The sequence below is a fragment of the Thermobia domestica genome, chromosome 11 (genome assembly GCF_964235325.1).
Source record: "Thermobia domestica chromosome 11, izTheDome1.hap1.1, whole genome shotgun sequence".
NCBI lineage: Eukaryota > Metazoa > Arthropoda > Insecta > Zygentoma > Lepismatidae > Thermobia > Thermobia domestica.
Genome location: NC_137464.1, coordinates 17469388 through 17490126, shown reverse-complemented (window position 1 = coordinate 17490126; position 20739 = coordinate 17469388). Strand labels below are relative to the sequence as shown.

At 35.6% G+C, this 20739-nt stretch overlaps 1 protein-coding gene across 2 annotated transcripts in view; it reads left to right on the top strand.

Annotated features, from left to right (window-relative positions):
• The window catches only part of LOC145663926 (CCA tRNA nucleotidyltransferase 1, mitochondrial), a 35501-nt gene extending 15138 nt beyond the window's left edge, over nucleotides 1-20363 (top strand). For both annotated transcript variants that reach the window (XM_081730128.1, XM_081730129.1), the window contains 7 exons: nucleotides 345-462; nucleotides 3798-3924; nucleotides 6155-6348; nucleotides 7345-7457; nucleotides 14587-14690; nucleotides 18747-18919; nucleotides 20015-20363. In XM_081730128.1, the coding sequence (XP_081586254.1) occupies nucleotides 345-462; nucleotides 3798-3924; nucleotides 6155-6348; nucleotides 7345-7457; nucleotides 14587-14690; nucleotides 18747-18919; nucleotides 20015-20157 (972 nt within the window). In that variant the 3' untranslated portion in view covers nucleotides 20158-20363. The remainder of the gene's footprint in view (nucleotides 1-344; nucleotides 463-3797; nucleotides 3925-6154; nucleotides 6349-7344; nucleotides 7458-14586; nucleotides 14691-18746; nucleotides 18920-20014) is intronic.
• The last annotated feature ends 376 nt before the right edge of the window (nucleotides 20364-20739 follow it).

The following is a 20739-nucleotide window of genomic DNA, read 5'->3' as shown; positions in this document are numbered from 1 at the left end:
TGTCATAAAAAGAAAGAAGGAAAATCTAGTTAAGCAAAGGTTGTTAAATTCTTGAAAAAGTCCATTTAGTTTTAATATTTTGAAGAGGTGAATTTTCCAGAGTAGAAATCAATTCGTTCAGGAGGATAAATTTACGGAATATTACACTATAATACTCAGAATAAAGCTACAGGTATCGCTGAAAACACATTTATCGAAAAAGTTTTAGGAACTCTTCATCTCTCAGAAGTTTTAGATGGTCTTTGAGTGTTTTCTCTGGTAGCGTTTTAATCCACATAAGCGGAGACGACGAGATAAAATACGAGACGCATTTACATATAGTGATTTGTTATATGTTGTTTCAGGTGACTACGTTACGTATTGACATTGAGACAGATGGGAGACACGCAGAAGTTCAGTTTACAACTGATTGGCAGTTGGATGCCAATAGGCGAGATCTCACCATCAATTCGATGTTTCTAGGTAAACCTTATGCTTCTTGAATTTCTAATGCAGGTATTGTTAAATTAACCAAATTCTTGATCTTTCTGTAGATGTGGACTTAGGTTCTATTTCCGTGAGCGTATTTTCCTGTCATGCAAAGCTGAGTAGATTTTTGGATCTCATTTTAAACAGTAGGTCGGTGCTCCAAAAGGTACGTTAAAATCCAATTACTCAGTCATTTTTTAAAAATAATTTTATTACAGCTAACACAGATAAATATCTTAGGAGTCACAGCCTCTCAGTAGCTGAATACTTATTTCTGCAGCAAGATGTCCCTAATTCAATCCCAGGTCACGTGAGTTTTAGTTTAATGTCCCGAGGCTATGGGAGACAGTGATAATTATAATGAAAGAAATGGTGGAACGAAACGGGAGAACCCTCAGAGAACTCACGTACACTGGTATTTGTCCATACTTTAATGATCACGGATAGAAGCTGTGCTAAGAAATATTTCAATTTTCTGTACAAAAAAGGCTACAAAAAAATCAAAATACCTATTGGTATTCTTTTACATCTTGTGATTTGACGATACTTGAAAACATTTTCCGGAAATACAACTTGAGTCCAATCTTGGTCACTCTTAGAAATCAATATATATCTGTACCTACATATAAAAACATATTATATTGATTCAAGAAGTTAATAAGCCTACACTTGAATGTTACAAAAAAGTACATATGCTTGACAAAACAAACATAAAAGTCAAAATTAAGGAGCACATCCGATGTTCCAAGACCCCCACCAGTTTGAAATTTATCTGAACATATATAAAAGACACACATATCACATTAATATTACAGGAAAGTTTTACGTAGATGAAATACAGAATTAGAAAAGAAGTTAATATAATATATCATTATGGGTAAAAAAAAAAAAAAAAAAAAAAAAAAGTAGATAAAATCAGTACGTTTAGATCAGGACATTCTAATTACTTTTACAAGTGTTCTCGTGATTTGATTTCAACGAATTTTCGTCAGTTCTCTTATTGCCTTTTACGAAAAATGTGGTATTAAGTTTTTTTGTAAATATTAGAAAGCTCCTAAATGTAACTTTGATTAATGTTGCCAGTTCATTTACTTATTCAACTGTGAACAAAAGAAACCTATGTAACAAATTACAGACCACGGTAGTTCTAACAAAATATCGTGTGGCTAATGTTATTTAAAACACTAATATATAACTTAGTATTGTATCTAAAAAGCTGTGTCACTGTAACACATTTCTCCATTTTGTGTTCTTTTAATGGACTATAATACATATTTCAAAGACAACTAAGAATAAATTCTACAAGTTTAAAATAGTATTCTTCAGTTTGTTATTTGCATAATCGAATCAACACTCTGTGAACCTAAATACTCGTGTTTCAGACATCATGAATACAAGGATATTGACAACTTTTTACATACACATTCCTCAATTTTGCGACGAATAGAATCTGTATTATAGGCTTAGGGTGATTCACCACTCTGTTAATCAAGACTTACATTTTGCTAATGCATTTCCATTATTGTAACTACAATCTGTACATACAAACAAGAAAAAGATATCCCTATAATCTTAATAAGCAAACTTTCTTGATCCACTAAACTAACTAACTAACTAACTCTATTGCCTATGGAACCCGGAGGTTCAATGCCGCGTTCACAAAAGCTCTCCACTGACTTCTATCCTTAGCTAACTGCATCCAGTTTCTACTCTGTATTCCAATCTCTGCGAGATCCATCTTAATATTGTCCTCCCATCTGCGCCTAGGTCTTCCTAATGGTCGTTTTCCGATTGGTCTTCCAGTCAAGACTTTGAAAGCGTCTCTACTTTCTTCCATTCTAGCTACATGACCCGCCCATCTAAGCCTCCTAGACTTTACGACCCTAACAATGTTGGGTAAACCATATAAATTACGTAGTTCCTCGTTATGAAGTTTCCGCCTTTCCCCATTCCCGTTCCTCTTGGGTCCGAATATTCGTCTCAGGATCTTGTTCTCAAATACTTTCAGTCTATGTTCTTCCCTCAGAGTAAGTGACCATGTTTCGCAGCCATACAGAACTACAGGCATGATTATCGTTTTGTATATTTTAAGTTTCAAATTCCTCGACAGAATTCGCGACGACAAGAGATTTTGAACTGAATAGTAACACGAATTCCGTGCTTTTAGTCGACATTTAATTTCTCCGTGAATATGATTTTCGTCTGTTAATATTGATCCTAGATATTTGAAAGTATCAAAAGTATTATTTAATATTTTAACGCATCCATAGTTTGCTGTATTCCGGTCCCGACGCACTTCCATATATTTAGTTTTCTCTGCATTTACTTCTAAACCCATGTCCCTGCAAGCGTTTAATAAGATCTTTGCATTTCTTTCTATTGTTCTCCTATCATCTCCTATTAAATTTACATCATCTTGATCCACTAGTTTTCTTTTCAGTACGTATTCGGGATTAGAGAATAACAGAGCTATGGTAATGATCTAAATAATAGAATTATACAAATGTTGCATATTTATCGCGGGTAAATATTTCTGGGTGCCTTCGGGTAGCTGGGAGCTCTTCCCCCCCAGACCCTCTCGTGTTCTCGGTCTACAGCCTTGCACTTCTTAAACCCACAATTTTACCGAATTTCAAGTTTCTTTTCCTATTTCAACTATAGGAAAGATAGATTTTGTATCCCAAGAAAACGCCCAATGGGAATTTCATCCCCCCCCCCTTTAGACCCCTTAAAAGCTAAAAATATTCACTTTTAACAATTTTCCTGTGGGTTAGTTCCGGAAGAGTACAATCATACCAAATTTCATCATTCTAAGTCTGCTGAAAGTGCCTAAACATTTTGGGGTGTAGAAGATGCCCCATATAAATAACCTGATAAAGATTTTTCAGTTTCCCATAAAACCACTGTAAAGTTGGACATTTTTATTTTTGGTGATTTATTTAGTTAGTCCGTCAACGAAAACGTAGAAGCATACCGAATTTCAAGTTGTTATTCCAATTCGAAGTACCTAAAATATAAGATTATAGGTTAAAAAAAAAGTCCATTTAAATAACATGGGAAATTTTTTCATCTCCCCTTTAGACCCCCTAAAAATTAAAAATATTCACTTTTGGTAATTTTTCTGTTGATTAGTTCCGTAAAGCTACAATCATGTCAAATTTCAACTTTCCCAATCAACCGTAAGTATTCGATTATTTTATGTCAATCAGTTCATATAGTTTTATATATAGTTAAGATTAGAATGGATTGATAAGATTTGCAGATTAGACTCCCAAAATTCTGCTTGGTTGATAATGATCAATAACTGTTTTTATTGTTTGTGTTTGCAGGACTGGATGGAACAGTGTATGATTTCTTCAATGGGAGTGAAGATTTGAAAGAAAAAAGAGTCGTGTTTGTTGGTGATGCTGAAACACGTATAAAAGAAGATTATTTAAGAATTTTACGATATTTTAGGTACAGTACAAAAAGTAAAACAAATGTGATTACTTTTATATACTTTTTAAATCAATAAGTGAATCTTGCAACTGTATTGTACAAGGATTTATTTTTCAGCATTTCTGCTTTGTGGTTTGAACTTGTAAAATGCATGTAACTTTTTTTGACTATAAGCCGAGTTCACAAGAAATCCGGTTACCTCTTTTCTTTTTAACAACCTCTATATAACTATCCAAATGTTCTTATGAGAGTTTCACAAAAAATGAATCATTCTTTACATCGGTAGATGAAATTGTATCTTTTTTAACTTTATACTCACATAAAAAATTTCCTTAGAATATATATATATATATATATATATATATATATATATATATATATATATATATATCTATCTATCTATCTATCTATCTATCTATCTATCTATCTATCTATCTATCTATCATATATATATATATATATATATATATATATATATATATGGTATTAATAAACTATACCGACAAACTGCTCTGTAAGAGGTGATTCCTCACATCAAAATAAGAGAAAAAAGTTCATATGAACCTATAAAAAAAAGTGTATAATTTCAGAGCTTGGGCTGTCCAAAATCGTAGAAAACTTAAATTTTGATACACACTATTTCAAGTTCAATAATCCGTGGAGGGGCGATCCATATTAGCGTAAAGGAAGTCATACATGCGCATCCAAAAATATATATTTCATCAATGTGCAATGTGTGTGCAAAGGATTCTCTATAGGTATAATTCCCAGGCATGTTTTCAACAGAATCCTCAAATATGCTCTGATTTCAAGGTGTGTCTAACGTAGACAAAAGGCAAGCCTTAACAACAATGGATACGGAATGCTTCGGCGGAAAGTCGAAAGTGTTAGGGAACGTCAAAGCACGGTTCCTCATGTTCGGAATAACGCGTACAGCGAAGTTTTATTTCACGCTTATTGCAGCACCCGTTTCCTTCCCCGACTTTCCGCCGAAACTTTCCGTGTTTACTGTTGTCAAGGCTTATTTTTTGTCAACTTTGGATCCATCTTGATATCAGAGCATAACTGAAAATTTTGTTGAGAGCATTTCTGGGAATTACATCCTGTAGAGAATCCTCTGCACGCCCATTGCACATTGATAAAATATGTATTTTTGGATTGTGTATGTATAACTTCCTTTACACCAATATTAATTGCCACTCCAAGGTTTCTTGAATTCAAAATTGCACGTGTTGAAATGTAGGTTTTCGACGAATTTGGACAGCTAGCTCGAAACTTTTTTTCCACAGGTTTGTATAAACTTTATCTTATTTTGATGTGAAGAATTATATCTCACAGTTTGTCGGTATAGTTCATTAACACCCTGTATAATCAGTAGAATTTCATCTTTGTATTTAAAGCGCAAAGTAGTTAATTACCAATCAGAATGTTGCTCTGCTACTACTTATTTCAATCACAAGGAAAACATGTTAACGACAATATGGCAGAATTAAGTTCTATCGCATTCATCAGTTTTTTTTAAAGAACTTTTATTTCCCCTTGGTCCTGGTGTTCAGTACGGCTGTATACTCTAAGTATATGAGTGTTAACTGAAAGTATATTGCTTTTAAACAAAAATTGTAAAGATAAACAAAACCGTTTAATTTGCAGTTCCAGTTTTCTTTTCTTCTTGTCTGAGCACAACTAAACTAAATCTAATTCTTTACCTTGGTGGCTCACGAAAGGCTGGGCCGATTAGGTAGATTTTAATTGGGTGCTATGTGGTTAGAACCGTGAGCCTGCATCTTCATTGTTTCTGAATTGCTTGGACTCCTGTATTCTGTTTCTGAATACTTCTTGATTCTCCAGTTACCACATAATGATGGTCAAAAATTCTGTGTTCTCAGTCATATTGCGAATTCGAGAATAGTCATACCATTCAGCTACATAGCAGCACCTACATGTGGTGATGGTGCTTGAAAAACCACTACCAATGGGCTGTGATATATAAAAAATGAAGCTCCGACGCCTATGCCCATGTTTTTATTACATCATGTATTAAAGAAGAATCGATGCGTGTATGTTTAAAAATATAGCTTATTCTTCTTTTAAAAATCTCGGGATTATTAAAAGATCGTAATAATGAATGCAACTGTGCACTGTAGTTTAGGTTTAATGGCCATCTTCGACGAGATTTGCCTAAGTTTTCATTAGATTCGTGTGAAATATAATTTTTATTCTTAAATACACCATCCCGATTGACTTGCAGGTTCTTCGGCCGGATTACAAAGAGCCCAACTTCCCATGAAACTGGTGCGTTAGAAGCTATTAGAAAAAACATTGGTGGTTTAGAGAGAATTTCAGGAGAAAGGATTTGGTCAGAATTGAAGAAGATTATGGAAGGAAATTTTGCTGGGAAAATAATGGAAACTATGCTTAGTTTAGGAATTGCACCGTATATTGGTAAGTCATTATTAAAGATTAATCATATTACATATATGTGATATAAAGTATTTATATCACGCATGTACAAGTTGGAATAGGGTGGGCCAATCATAGAGGACCTACTGCCATCGAGGGCCGTACAACACAATGTATAACAGTTTCACGAATATTGAATAACTCGGACAGTTTCGTTAACATCATCGTTTTGTTCTTTAAAAAGCATGTATTAACAACACAAATTTTTCATTTGTTGTGTTATTATTATTATTATTATTATTATTATCCTTCATCATCATCATCATCATCATCATCATCATCATCATCATCATCATCATCATCATCATCATCATCATCATCATCATCATCATCATCATCATCATCATCATCATCATCATCATCATCATCATCATCATCATCATCATCATCATCATCATCATCATCATCATCATCATCATCATCATCATCATCATCATCATCATCATCATCATCATCATCATCATCATCATCATCATCATCATCATCATCATCATCATCATCATCATCATCATCATCATCATCATCATCATCATCATCATCATCATCATCATCATCATCATCATCATCATCATCATCATCATCATCATCATCATCATCATCATCATCATCATCATCATCATCATCATCATCATCATCATCATCATGATGATGAAAAAGAAGAAGAAGCTTTTCTTGGAACTCATCAGAACTAGGATATTTTGAAGTATAATGCCGTTTAATGTTATTCTCCATTACTGCTAAACTTTCGTGAAAAAAAAGCCAATGTGACTTACCTTTCTCATTAACGTAAAACTAATCGTAGGTTAATTTCTCTTAAAATACACTGTCTTCAGTGTATGCTTTCCTTGTTTTATGTAACGATAAAATTATTAACGTGGGCTTAAGGTGGCAAGAATAGACAGTATTCTCTAGCTACAGGTTGTATCTATGTTTAATTTTAGATCTTATATTGGATATTGATGATTCTTATATTTCCAGGATTACCGTCTGATCCAAACATTCCTGAATTCAAAGAAGTGTGGTCGAGGAGGGGCGCTTTAAAGCTTCATCCTATAACATTGTTGATGGCGTTACTAAGAGACGAGAAAGAGGTAAAGTGTCTGGTTAATTTAGCTCCGAGAAGTTTCGTTAGAACAGGGTAATATACAAGGTCCATTCAATAAATAACCGAAAAAGTTGTACAAAAAAATACAAAATTTCTACAAAGTTTGTGCTTCTTTATTATTTTTGGTGGTGTCCTAGAACTATTATCAGATGGGCGTGGCACGCCTGCCTCGGGAACGGGATGCTGGGAATCAGTGAAACAAGATGGCGGCACCCTTGCAGGCTGGCGCCAACGTGAAGCAGCAGAGTGTCATTCTATTTGTGTTAGTTGAACTGTTGAAACAATAGAAATTCACCGCCAGATGACAGTGCAATATGGTGAAAGTTGTTTGAGTCGAACACAATGTACGAGTGGGCAAATAAGTTCAAATGGGGTGTAACAAGTGTTGAAGATTCGTCACGCCCAGGACGCTCTGTCAGTGTAGTCACGGAGAACAATATTGCGAGAGTTGATGAGTTGATACGGCAAAACAGGCGTAATTACGGTAAGTTATATTACAGTGCATTTGTGTTAGACTCAAACAACTTTCACCATATTGTACGCCATCCGACGGTGAACTTTGATTGGTTTCAACCCTTCAGCCAACAGAAATCTCATGACACGCCGCTGCTCCACGTTAATGCAAACCTACAAGGGTACCGCCATCTCGTTTCACTGATTCCCAGCATCTCGTTCGCGAGGCAGGCGTGCCAGACCCATCAGATAATGGTTTTAGGATACCACCGAACAATAACAAAGAAGCACAAACTTTGTTAAAGTTTTGTATTTCTTATACAACTTTAACGGTTATTTATTGAATGGACCTAGTACATGACATAATCTGTGAAGGAAAATCTTAAAAGAGAAAGTTACTCTGTTTACACTAGTTACCTGCATTTTCCACCACACCTCTCGAAGTGTTTCGTAATTTAAGAAAATAGTAACTAACAAATTTACCACTGCATGAGGCAAAATTTAAATCCATTTTTAAACCAAAAAATTAAATTTATTTGTTATGGTCTGTCAAGTAAGTCACTACTTAACGATTCCATGTTTTCTTCTTCTTCGTAAACTTTTTTTTTTTTTTTTTTTGAGTACACGAAGACCACTTAATCTAGTTTTTTATCTTCATTTTTCATATTTTTTACCTACAAAATAACGCATTATCAGTTACAATGGATGAAATCCTTGCAAGCTAGGTGTTATAAATTTTTTTAGGTATATTTTTGTAATTTACTTTAATAGGATAACGAGTGAGTGGCGCTTACATGATTATTTAATTTAGCTCTATTTATTCTAAATGTCGATTCAACAAATGGTTGCTATGAACCCACACACTTAAAACTTTAATAATTCTCTTTTTACTCTATAATAAAGGATTATCAAATGATATCTCACATCTAAACCACACATGGAGGTATTATATTGTATAATTTCCACATTACACAACTATATTCACAAATACTCTTGAAACAGTTTACCTAAATATATAAACAACGATGACATTCTTTACAAAAATATACTCGAAAAAGTACTCAGACTATTGCCTGCTTAAACAAGGCTGGTGTTTGTTTCTTGGACATTTCTTTCCACTAGGATTACATCTTATAAATGAGCTTATTGAGGTGTTCTTCATCCGTACATTTCTGGTTTATAGAGTTTTTTAGAAGTAGAAGATTTGGAATAAATATGACAGTCAGAGTCGTAGCTAGGAGGAGGGGAAAGCGGGGCGGTTGCCCCGGGCGCTGATGGCAAGGTGGCACCGAACGAGCAAGAAGAAAGAAAAGATATCGGAAAAAAGTAAACGATGCGGCGCCCCGTAAAAGAATTGGCGCCCTATTAAATCAATGTTGTCAGTTTGCAAAGAAATACTTTTGTTGAAAATTTTCTTGCTCGCTCCGCTCGCAACCCAAAATTTACAATAAGAGTCACAAGATTTTACTTATTACTTAAAGAAATTTGTACGATTTGTTAATGACGATGTGATATACAAGGTGTCGAGTAATGACTTGTAGTGTACGCAGGACCGTTTTCAAATCGGAAACGGTCAAAGTCTGAAATACGTGTTCAGCGCTGTGATGGTGATGAGTTTGCTCAGTTAATCACGCTTTTCTACCCAATCGGAGTAATCACGATGCACAGTGGTTCAGGACGAGCAAAAAGCTGGCCAAAACCCAATTTTTGAAAATTGCGTTAGAAGGATACTGGTTTAGTGTATGGATTACGAAATATCCGTAGTTTATTATATACAAATAATGAACACGAGTAACATGTAACGTGTGAGTTAGAAAGGGTGAAAGCTAACCATTGTGGACATATCTGTGAAATAGCTGCCAAATAGAGTATTTGTCATTCAAGTTCATGGCTTGGTATCTGAGAATATGTGGTTACAAGAAACATTTGTTGTATATGGTACCAACATACCTCTCAAGCACTGCAACTATCCAAAGTGGCTATGCAGTATATTCCATATCTACGTTTCCTCGAACAAAATATGTTAATGTGACAAAATCTAATTTGCTTTAGCAAAAAGTCCACAAAACTACAGATATTTAGTATAGTGCCCAGCGTTCCCCAGCAGAGTTATTGAAATGGCCTGAAAGAATAATCCATGATGAATTGTTTTTCAGAAAGTTTAGGTGCGAATATGTGCGAATTCGTGAAATACGTGTTCCTTTGTGATTGAGTGTGGTGACAGGACACTGAAATTAATTATTCCTACTTTTTACGTGCAGGACATCTATAGTTCATAATGATGCTGAGACGCATCCAGGTCAATGCGAAAATGAGAGAAATGTAAGGACGTTGTCAAAGGGAACAAACACAGCATGTCCAGATCTGGGTTTTGACGTAATTGGACCTTGGTGAAAACCCAGCCCACGTTAGTGAAGACATTCGAATAATTGTTTCCAGGTTTTGCAGCCAAGTGTACCAAAAACTGTATAAGAGTGGCAGAAATCATGACATTTCCTAAAGACACATAGAGAATGGCTTGATGAAGAACTGACATTTAAATTCTGGAGACAGATGGAACGTCGATCAAATCCTGGCGGTTGTCCATCGAAAGATTTCAGAGAACCTATTGACATAACTAAACGGAGGAAAGTGGAAGATTTACGTACATCTGCAAGTACGTCGGAACTGGCTTTTGCTGCCAAAATGAGGCTTCGGGTATCAGAACAACAAGATGCAGAAAAAGTACTTCGTGAGGTGACAGAAACAACTTCGACTAGAGTTCGTAAGATGAGACAAGCGTTTATGAGCGCAAAGAGCCAGAGCATTTTACTTAAACCGTGCACCAAAGAAGAGGCGCGTGCATTGCTTCTCGGTCGTAAGTTAACCAAAAACCAATACAACTGTCTACGTCTTGGTGCCAAAACACGCAGGGCAGACATTTGTCCACGTTATCACCAATTAGTCGAGGCTAAGAAAGTTGTTACCCGTCAGATGAGAGTATTACTGTTTCAGATGTCAGTGCAGAAATTAAATCTCAAGCTTTATTGAAAAAAAAAAAAAAAAAAAAAAAAAAAAAAAAAAAAAAAAAAAAAAAAAAGTTGAACGAGTCCAGTGCATCGAACAGCAGATTCAAGATCACCTATCTACTGTGAATGTCATTGGTTTCCAATTTACTGTGCATCACGAGCTCATTCTCACTATGGTAGATGGAAAAGTTGTAATGCACTCCTGAACAACAAATCTCTTCGAAAGTGTTATATTTGCAAAGCATCTCCCAAGGAAATTAAATATTTAGAGAGGGTTTCTTTGAAAGACATAGACGCATCCTCATTTCTCTTTGGATTGTCAGTGTTACATGCGTACATACGATTTTTTGAGTGCCTCCTTTATATTGCATATAGACTCGATTTCAAGATATGGCAAATTCGAAAGAAGCACAAGGAACTATTGAAATCACGAAAACATGAGATTCGGAAGCAGTTTAGAGCAAAAATAGGTCTTAATGCGATAGGCCCAAAGTAGAAGACAGTGGAACAAACAAGGATGTGAACACTGCTAGATGTTTTGCGGACTCACACCGATCTTCGCAAATAATGGGGATTTCTGAACAACTGATTACACGTTTTTCGGTGATATTATACGTAATCAATTCTGGACTTGATATTGATCCCAACGTTTTTGACAGTTAGGCACTGGAGACAGACTGACTCTTTGTTCATCTTTACAGTTGGTTCTATGTGTCTGCTAGTGTCTATAAAATTCTTGTTCATGGATCGGGTACAGAATGCCATTTTACCAATAGGTCAGCTTTCTGAAGAGGCACAAGAGGGACTTACGAACATTTCGGAAAGATCACTCATGCAAATTCTCTCGCACTATTACGAATCAAGATATGCTGCATATGCTCCTTATTACTTCTGATCCCTTTCTTTCGAGTATTAGGCACATGGCTACCGGGAAGAGAAGACGTTGCTTGTGACACGAAGGACGACTGCTGTTAAAGACGTCGGAGCGTGGAGCATAAGGAGCCAACGCGGCGTCCAGCAAACAAAAGAATGAAGGCATTCCATTTTTATTCAGCGATATTGATAGTGACAGTAATGATTGACTTACAAATGTGATTTACAAAATGAATTCTCGTTTTTCATTTATGTGTGTGAGTGTAATGAAGACTTGTATGCATGAATGTAGTGCAGATTTTTATGTGTGTGTGTACTGACGTAATGCATACCAATACGTAGTACTTAATCAGTATTTACAAACATTTCCTACAAACTCTCTCCAGCACACAGGCTAGCGCCACCGAACGATGAACGTGTTCGTTAATTCTTAGTACTATAAATATACAATTTTCACATATTTGAGGCATTAAAAGCATTTTGTACATTGTTATAAACGGTTATAGGTTTTGACCAGGTTTTTGCTCGTTCTGAACCACTGTGCGATGGTGAGAATGAAGATATGAAAATGAGAGGAGTGAAGAGACACACGCAAGCTGCTGTTTGTGCGAGAATATTAAGTCAGGGTTGACAACTTAGAAATTATTTCTAGATAAGAAATAAAAAAAATTTCACGTGCTAAGCTATTCGTCAATTACTGTGTATAAAAATGGATTTATTAAAGGTATTTCCAGTGACGGTATGTCTTGATCATTGAAAAGCCAGAAGCGGTGTGTCTGCATCATTAAAAGACCAAAAGCGGTATGGCATACCATCACTTCGACCACTGCATTTAGGTATAAACAATAATAAAATAATTAATGTCCTTGTGTATATTTTCCTCCTTTCAAAGGACAGTCGTTAGGACACCTGTAAAAATTTCTGATACATTTATCAAAAGTATTTCATTTCCCTTGAAGGCGAGAAATTAAGTTGATTACCGACATCTTTAGTTGTTCTTGCACATATTGTGAATTTTTTTTCAGTTTAACTCCCTTTTGAAACCGAAAGTGGCAGAAATCAATTACTTCGGTTTTAACATTGATCACCATACAATAAAAACCGTAATAGAAAGCGAGAAACGGTTTTCTGTAATCAATTGAGCGCTGAAGAATATGTTCCATCTCCACTTTAATCTCTCTACTGAAACCAAAGTGGTAGGAATTTACTACTACTTCCGGTTTCAATATTAATTGAGAACATACGACGCCATACAAACCAAACTCGTTCACATTATGTACACGTGACAATACTAGTTGTTAGAATATACAAGCGCATTTCCATTGGAACAAAACGGAAAGTCAATTGCGTCATTTATATTTAATATCGACAGTGGTGACCCCATGTGGCAAAGCTGTAAAACTTTTACTTCCAACGGAGTTGACGGTGATGTGCTTAATGCTTTGCCGATTAGGATAGAGATGTGTCTAAGAATTACAGTCATCTCATGAACATTGGTTAGTTTAGTAAGTTCTATGTCATACTTTCTTGAAAATGACGTGGAGAAACTGTGATATTATGATTTGATTTCTGCAATATTCCGAAGGAAAAAAATAAAAAATAAAAAATGAAAAAGTGGGGCTAGAACTGATGAGCACCCTCAAAAGATCTAGTTCCTGAATCGCTGGTTTATTAGTATCGAACCAAGAAGAGAACACTTTGAATTGTTGACTATTTACATCTCAAAACATGTCTTCTGTGCGTACTGTAACAAACGTGTGAATCTTCTTCACATTGTATGTAAGTTATTTGGGGACCCCGTAGTCTAGTGTTAAAGAGTGTTGGATTCATGTCCGCGTGGTCCCGGGTTCGATTCCCGGCCGGTGCTTCCCTAATTTTCGGCGTCCACCGAGCGTCGTGAGGCAAACTGGGAAGTCACGTGAATAAAAGACGTGACGTCATTAGGTTTAGACAGCTCCCGGCTGACCACGCGTTCGTCGCTAGGTTAGACGTAGTTCCACCAATCGCTAACAGATGGCGTGGAGCGTCTCAGGCCCAGAAATTTAGGCTGTTATGCCAAGTAGTTTATGTAAGTTATTGGCGACTAAATTTTCATATATAGGAACTTCAAGTTCGCTCTCTTCTGTGCCACAGAAATTGTCCAACTTATGTGATGTACATGGTTTGTCCGTAATGTAATGAGCGCTCCCCGGAGGGGAGATTTGTAGTTGAGGATCTAAGCTAAGCAACACACCCGGCGGCAGTTGTTCCGAGCTCTGACGCAGTGAGGATCACGCGTGGCGCAAAAGCTGTTTTTGAGTTGTTTTCTCACGGCAGAAAACGTGAAAAATGGAGCCTTCAGTGGAGCAGCACTGCGCGATTAAATTTTTGCTTTCACCTGGCAAAACTGCTTCCGAGACACTTGCCTTGGTCAAGGAGCCTTATAAAGACGACACCCTGTCAAGGGCCCAGGTTTTCCGGTGATTCAGTGAGTTTAGGAACGGGCGGGAGACCGTTGAAAATATGGAACGGTCTGGATGTCCTTCAACGGGTAGTTCGGACAAAAATTTGGCCAAAGTGAAAAATCTGAACTCCGACCGTCGTTTGAATATACTCATTGAAGGACGTCCAGATTGCTCCATATCTTCAATGGTCTTCCATCCGTTCTTACTTTATTGTTATAATTACTTGTAGACCATAGAGAGGTTTTATTGTATCGAGTTTATTCTGAAAAGTAATTATTTAATCTTTGGTAGGACAGCAATTATATATTTTAATGTTTTTATTCTTTTTCTTTCGAAGGTAATGAATTTGCATTCTCGTCTTAAGTTTTCTGCATACGAACGAGATCTTGGATTGTTTGTAGTTGCTAATAGAGAAGATAAATCGTCAATCAGTCCTCTCAAGTAAGTGTTCAGTTGAAATTTTCCACTAAAACAAGATTTGTATTTGACTTTTGTTTTCTCTTTTCTAATTGGGAGAGTAGTTAAGTATATGAGAATAATTTATAATGTACAACTGTCTGTAATACTTAACAATATTTGTGACAAGTCACTATAAAGCGTAGAGCCAATGAGAGAAGTGGAGTTTATGAACATCACGTTACTTAAATACTTTGTACAAAATAATTACTTATACTGTAATTGTACTATAGTGTTTTAGCAAACACAGTTGCCTTCATCGGCAACTCAGGGCAAAATATAGGCATTTTAATTAAAAAGGCAACCAGTGTGACAATATATCATATATAATGACTAAAATCAAGATTTCTCTCTTGTCAGATTATCATCTTGCAAATAGTTAAGCAAGCGCAGTATACTGTTATAAATTGGAATATTTATAATAGTATGTTGGAGTTGTCTAGCTAGAATTTAAAGAAGTTGAATGTTAAGTTTAAAAAATGGTAAACATAAGTTAATGATTATAAAAATAATCTTAGAACTGTTTTTCAATATTACAGGGTTCCTACTGGTCAAGAAAGTCAGGGAAATTGGTGCAGGTTAGGGAAACTCAGGGAAAAAGACTGGAAATCAGGGAAATTTTATAAAATGTATTTTTTCTAATATTAATTGTACACCAATTTCAGCTTAGCCAACCATTAATGATGACAGTATTGAACGTTGCTCAGATTTTTATGGGTGGTAAGTGAAATATACAGTCATGTCCAAAATGATTGTCGCATATCTGTAACTGTCTTCTTGTAAGAATATAATTTAATAATGGTTTTGTAGGGTACTTTTAATACTGATACTATGTGTATAATCGGGAAATGTATATTTGGGGTAAATTTCATAGGAAAAGAATTACAAATACGAAAATTAGAATGAATAAAACAAAATGTTGCTAAATGAACAAGAAAGTTTTATTTTCGTTTTATTGTTCTTATTTACTGCTCTTTTGACATGAAATTTGCCACATACATGCCTTTGCCGATTATACACATACTAACTTTATAAGAAATACCGGGCGAATTCGTTATCAAATTATATTCCAACAACAACATATGTGACAAAAATTTTGGACATGAGTATACGTATGAGAAATTTATTATTTGTCTCTATAGAATAAATGTTCTCATATATAAATATTCACCGTTCTTTAATCCTTATTTCCGTCATCCGACACCTGTCATGAGAGTCAGGGAATTTCCTGCCAAAGGTCAGGGAGAAATCAGGGAAATAGATTTCTCTAGATCAGTAGGAACCCTGTATTAGCATAATTCAATAAAGCCAGCTCTACGTTACATTTGTCATTACAAATACCTAGTGCAAAATGTTTATAATAGCAAGTAGGAAAAATAGTAACGGAAAAGAAAAGTTACTCAAATATAAGGGATTTGCATTAAGAAGAGTTTCAACTTCATAAGTGTTAAAGTGGGCACACGCAATTAGTGCAAGGGGGCGCGGTGGCTCAGTGGTAGAGCGTTCACCTCCGGTGCTTGGGGTCCCTGATTCGATCTCAGCTCGCGCCATGTGGACTTTGTGGTGGACAAACACCGTGCTCGTGGGTTTTCTCGGGGTTTTCCCGTTTCCTCCCACTTTCTTCATTCCACCATTTCACTCATCTCTCATCATCACCGTCTCCTTTAGCCTAACCGGCATAACCGTGGGACGTAAAACTTAAAGGTTTCATATTTTCCAATTATTGCAAGACGACAAACTGAGAAGAGATGAGAATTATGGGTTACTGATGAAGGCGACAATGTTCGCCGAAAAAGAACAGTGCAATTACAGTACAATCTAGTCGCAATGACTAATTATTTATACAAATATGAGTCAAATTATATGTTTAAATAGATATCACATTATCTTAATACAAAACATGCTCAATATGCTTTTCATCTTTTTGATTACACGTCTGAAGACGTTATGTTTGTTTGACTTCTCTTGAACTCCCTCATGGATAGTTAATTCCAGAAACCTTTTCCTTGCTGATTATAATAATTATAGTTGTCAGCATAAGAAGAAATTAGATTCACACCAGCGACAAATGCGATAATAATACGATATTGTTTATTGATTTATTCAGGAACAGAGAGGGCAAAGCAATTAGGGATTTCAAGAAAATAGAAATAATAGGCAAAAATACAAGTTAGTGCTGATATTGACTATTACAGATTAGCAAGAGTCAGAATGATACTGTTTTAGATAAAAGAACTTAAGTGCTAAAAGTCATGGAACACCTAACTAATAACGTGTGTGAACCTCCGCGAGCACAGCAAAATGTAACAACTCGACGTGACAGAGTCGCGACAAGTCGCTGGTGGTCCGATGGCGTTATGTGCAGTTATGTAGCCTCGATTGCCATTCACAGTTCGGTAGTTGTTACAAGTGGAGAATTCTGGGCATAAATGATCCGTTCAATGATACTCCCACATGTGCTCGATAAATATCCAGAAATCAAGGGGTACCAATAATGTGTTGAAAGTGACCAGGATATTCCTTAAACCAGTCGTGTACCATTGCCAGTAAACTAAGCTCCAATCAAGGTATTCCCGAGTCCATGTGAGTCGTCGGTGCCGATGGTTAGCAGTTAATAGTGGCACTTGCGTTGGTCTGCCGCTGTGACATCCTGTGGAGACCAAATTGCGCTGCACTGACCTCTTGAGAGACGTTGTTGGATGTACTGCACTGATTCGTTCTGTCATTTCACGCACTATTGCATGTCTGTTTACCTGACGAGTCCGGCCATACGTCGCCGATCGCTGTCGTTTAGCACACGTGGGCGGCCACTGTATTGTCACTGATGGGTCGTAGTACCTCTAATACTGTACTTACGTTCTGTCCTGACACTGTGGAGCGAGGAAAGCTTAATGTATGAACGATCTGCGAAATCGAATGCTCCATTTTTTAGCAGCAACTATCATCACGCGCTCAAACGCCTCTAATTCTCGTCGAGTTGTCATCACTACGGTACATTACGTTTCACTGTAGAAGTTCAACTGACAACACTGAAACTACTTCGCGCTATTCGACCAGTTTTCCCGCGACTTCAGCTAGTTTTCTACCGCTATTGGCACTTAAGTGTATTTGCGTTTTCCTTTCCCCTTATCGTATCATTTTTGAAGATTCTGTTTACGTGGCTGAAATACATGAAGTATATATATATTTTTAAATTTCTCTGAAATAATTTTACAACAAACTGACGTTTTTATTTCTTGTATAATACGCCGTTATGTAAAATAATAAGAAAATAAAGTAACATTCCGTAGCATCTTTCGATGTCTTGTAAGTCACTGACATCTTTGTCGTGGCCTACAATACCTTTAAAGTTGTAGACTTCAAAAGTATTGAACTTGACTCTATTTGACACTGGAAAAGTTACCGGAACTCACAATGCACTGCAAGATGTATTAATGGTCAAGGTTTATAATACTGATAAAAATACACAGATTCATGCATTAACTATAACGAACTTTGTTTGTGCTTCAAACCACTCTAATCATGTTACCATAATAAATAAGTATTGAAGTTCACTATAGTTAATGCATGAGTTTGCGTATTTTCATCAGTACTTCTATTAATATATTTTGCAGTGCATTGTGAGTCTGGTAGTCTTTGCGCTTCCAAGTGGAGTCAGATGTATTATTTTTTATGAAATTCACAGATGAAATATGTAAAATTTGGTAACTCAGTGTACAACTTCAAAGATACTATAGGCTTCATCGAAGATGTCAATGATTTTCAAGACATCGAAATAATATGGCTTTTAATAAAATCCAATACGTTAAGGTTTGTTACATTATTTTCATATAATTGTATAACACTTTTTTTTTTCTTATATAAATCATATTTGTATGAAATGTGAAACATGTAATATAAGTATGAGATTCTGATATATGGAAGAAAGAAAAAACATCCATTGTAATAATATTTATTTCGTATGACACTTTTGTCTTCAAACTTGGAAATAGGTGGAAAATAATAAGGGTAATTATTATTAGAATATTTTCATTTTTTTAGACCTTATCAATTGTTGGTTGTGAACACGAAGAGTAAAGTCAATGATACACGTGAGTGGGTCGAAGAAGTGCTGAAATACCGAGGAGATATTCTGCTACTAAAAGCATTCAAGGCATGGCCCACGCCACGTTTCCCTATAAGTGGGAATATGCTTAAAGAAAAAGGAGTCCCACGTGAGTATTTCGTTATAGACGTTAGACATTATGAAATTTTCCATCAAACATACTATCAAATTCATATTTCACTGTGTATAAGTAGTAAATGATATGTCAGTTTGCATGACATGGAAAATTTTATCGATTTTTTTTTTTTTTTTAATATAGCCTGTCTTATCTATTTATATTAGTAAACATTAATGTAATATTGCTCGTGAACGCGTCACTACCGAAAGGCTGAACCGGCTGACATGCATTTTTAAACGTAGTTAGTGTCTACCTAGATTGTTTTTTCTTATCATGTCACTTTCATTAAATTATGTATAGTAAGAGGGTAGCTGGAGTAGAAAATTTATGACAAAAATAGAATATTTCACACCGCAAAATGTATTCATTAATTATTACATTAAGATATTATTCGGTTTCCAGTGTTACATGTTATAAAATATTTTCCATATTTCTAACGTAGAGTTTCAATATAAACTACGCTTTGCCTGGTAGGTAGGAATGAAGCGGTTAGACAATAAGAGAAACGAGTGAACATGCTTAGCACTTGGGTTGAGTTGAGTTCTCATAATTCGGTTCGGATTTAAATACAAATCCTAAGGGAAGGGAGTTTATATACTCCTATCAGATGTTTCCCATAAACCTTTTCCCCGTGAAAAAAACGAGTGTAAGCTAGTTTTCTCCATGAAGAAGAAAATACGTAAAGTTAAGTGATCTTTTCCATACTTGATGATTAATGGCCTAGTGGGCAGTTCGAAAATGGTAGTATGAAGAAATTAAAGGCAAAAAAGTTTTAACATAGAATTGCAAGCAATTTAATATAAAATCCAAGTTTATCTTTTCTAATTGGAATTCTATTGTAAACTGTATAAAAGAAACAATGAAAAATAATTCGAGATGTTGCAGTTATAACCTGAGTGAAATGTAGAGTACAGTAGAAAGAGGGCGGGAGGAAGCATGTCACTGAGCCTTTTCCTAAAGTTCATGGACCTTTCTCTCTTTGGTAACTGTCGCATCATCACATGATGAAAAATTAGTATTTTTATGAATTATGTAATAATAATTATAAAGCCATGTTAATAATCATAATACGTTTTCCTTTTTCAGCTGGTAGACATCTTGGAATTGTAATGCAGAAACTAAAGGAAATTTGGGTGGAAAAGGACTTTGATATTAGTACGGAGGTTTTACTTTCGAGAATTCCAGAAATATTAAGTGATCTGAACATTGCACCCAAAACTAATACATGAATATCTCAATTTGCGTTTTTAAGAACCAGTAAATTTAAGGAAAAGAAGTTGTGAACGAAATGAGGAATAAAATGTTCCAGCGACTAATAGCAACACTTTATATGCAGTTGACACTAACTGAATATTTTATTTTATACCTCAAGCATTGTGAATACATTGTAACCACGTAAAGAAAGAAGAAAAATGTATCTAAAAAATGTGCTATATTCTATTGCTATTATTTTATAATTCCCACTTGGAAGGTTGATGAATTAGTATCTCTGATGAAGACAAAAATACTTAACGCGAAGATTTGTGAAGCGTGTATTGACGAAGTGGAGGAGCGTTCATTTTTGATGCAAGTTAATAGTTCGACTCCCGGTTATGGATACTTCTGATGGACATCATCTTGTTGGTTATTTCTTCCCACTTCCTTCATTCCAGCAACTCATTCATTTGCATCTATCATCTGTTTTCTATAGCTTGCAGTGATCATAAACTAAAGATGTCCATGCGTTGCATTGCAAAGGGTCGTCACAATTGACAGTTTCAGAATTCTGCACAAAATTTGCAGTTTTTCGGAATTGCAACTGCGAGATAACC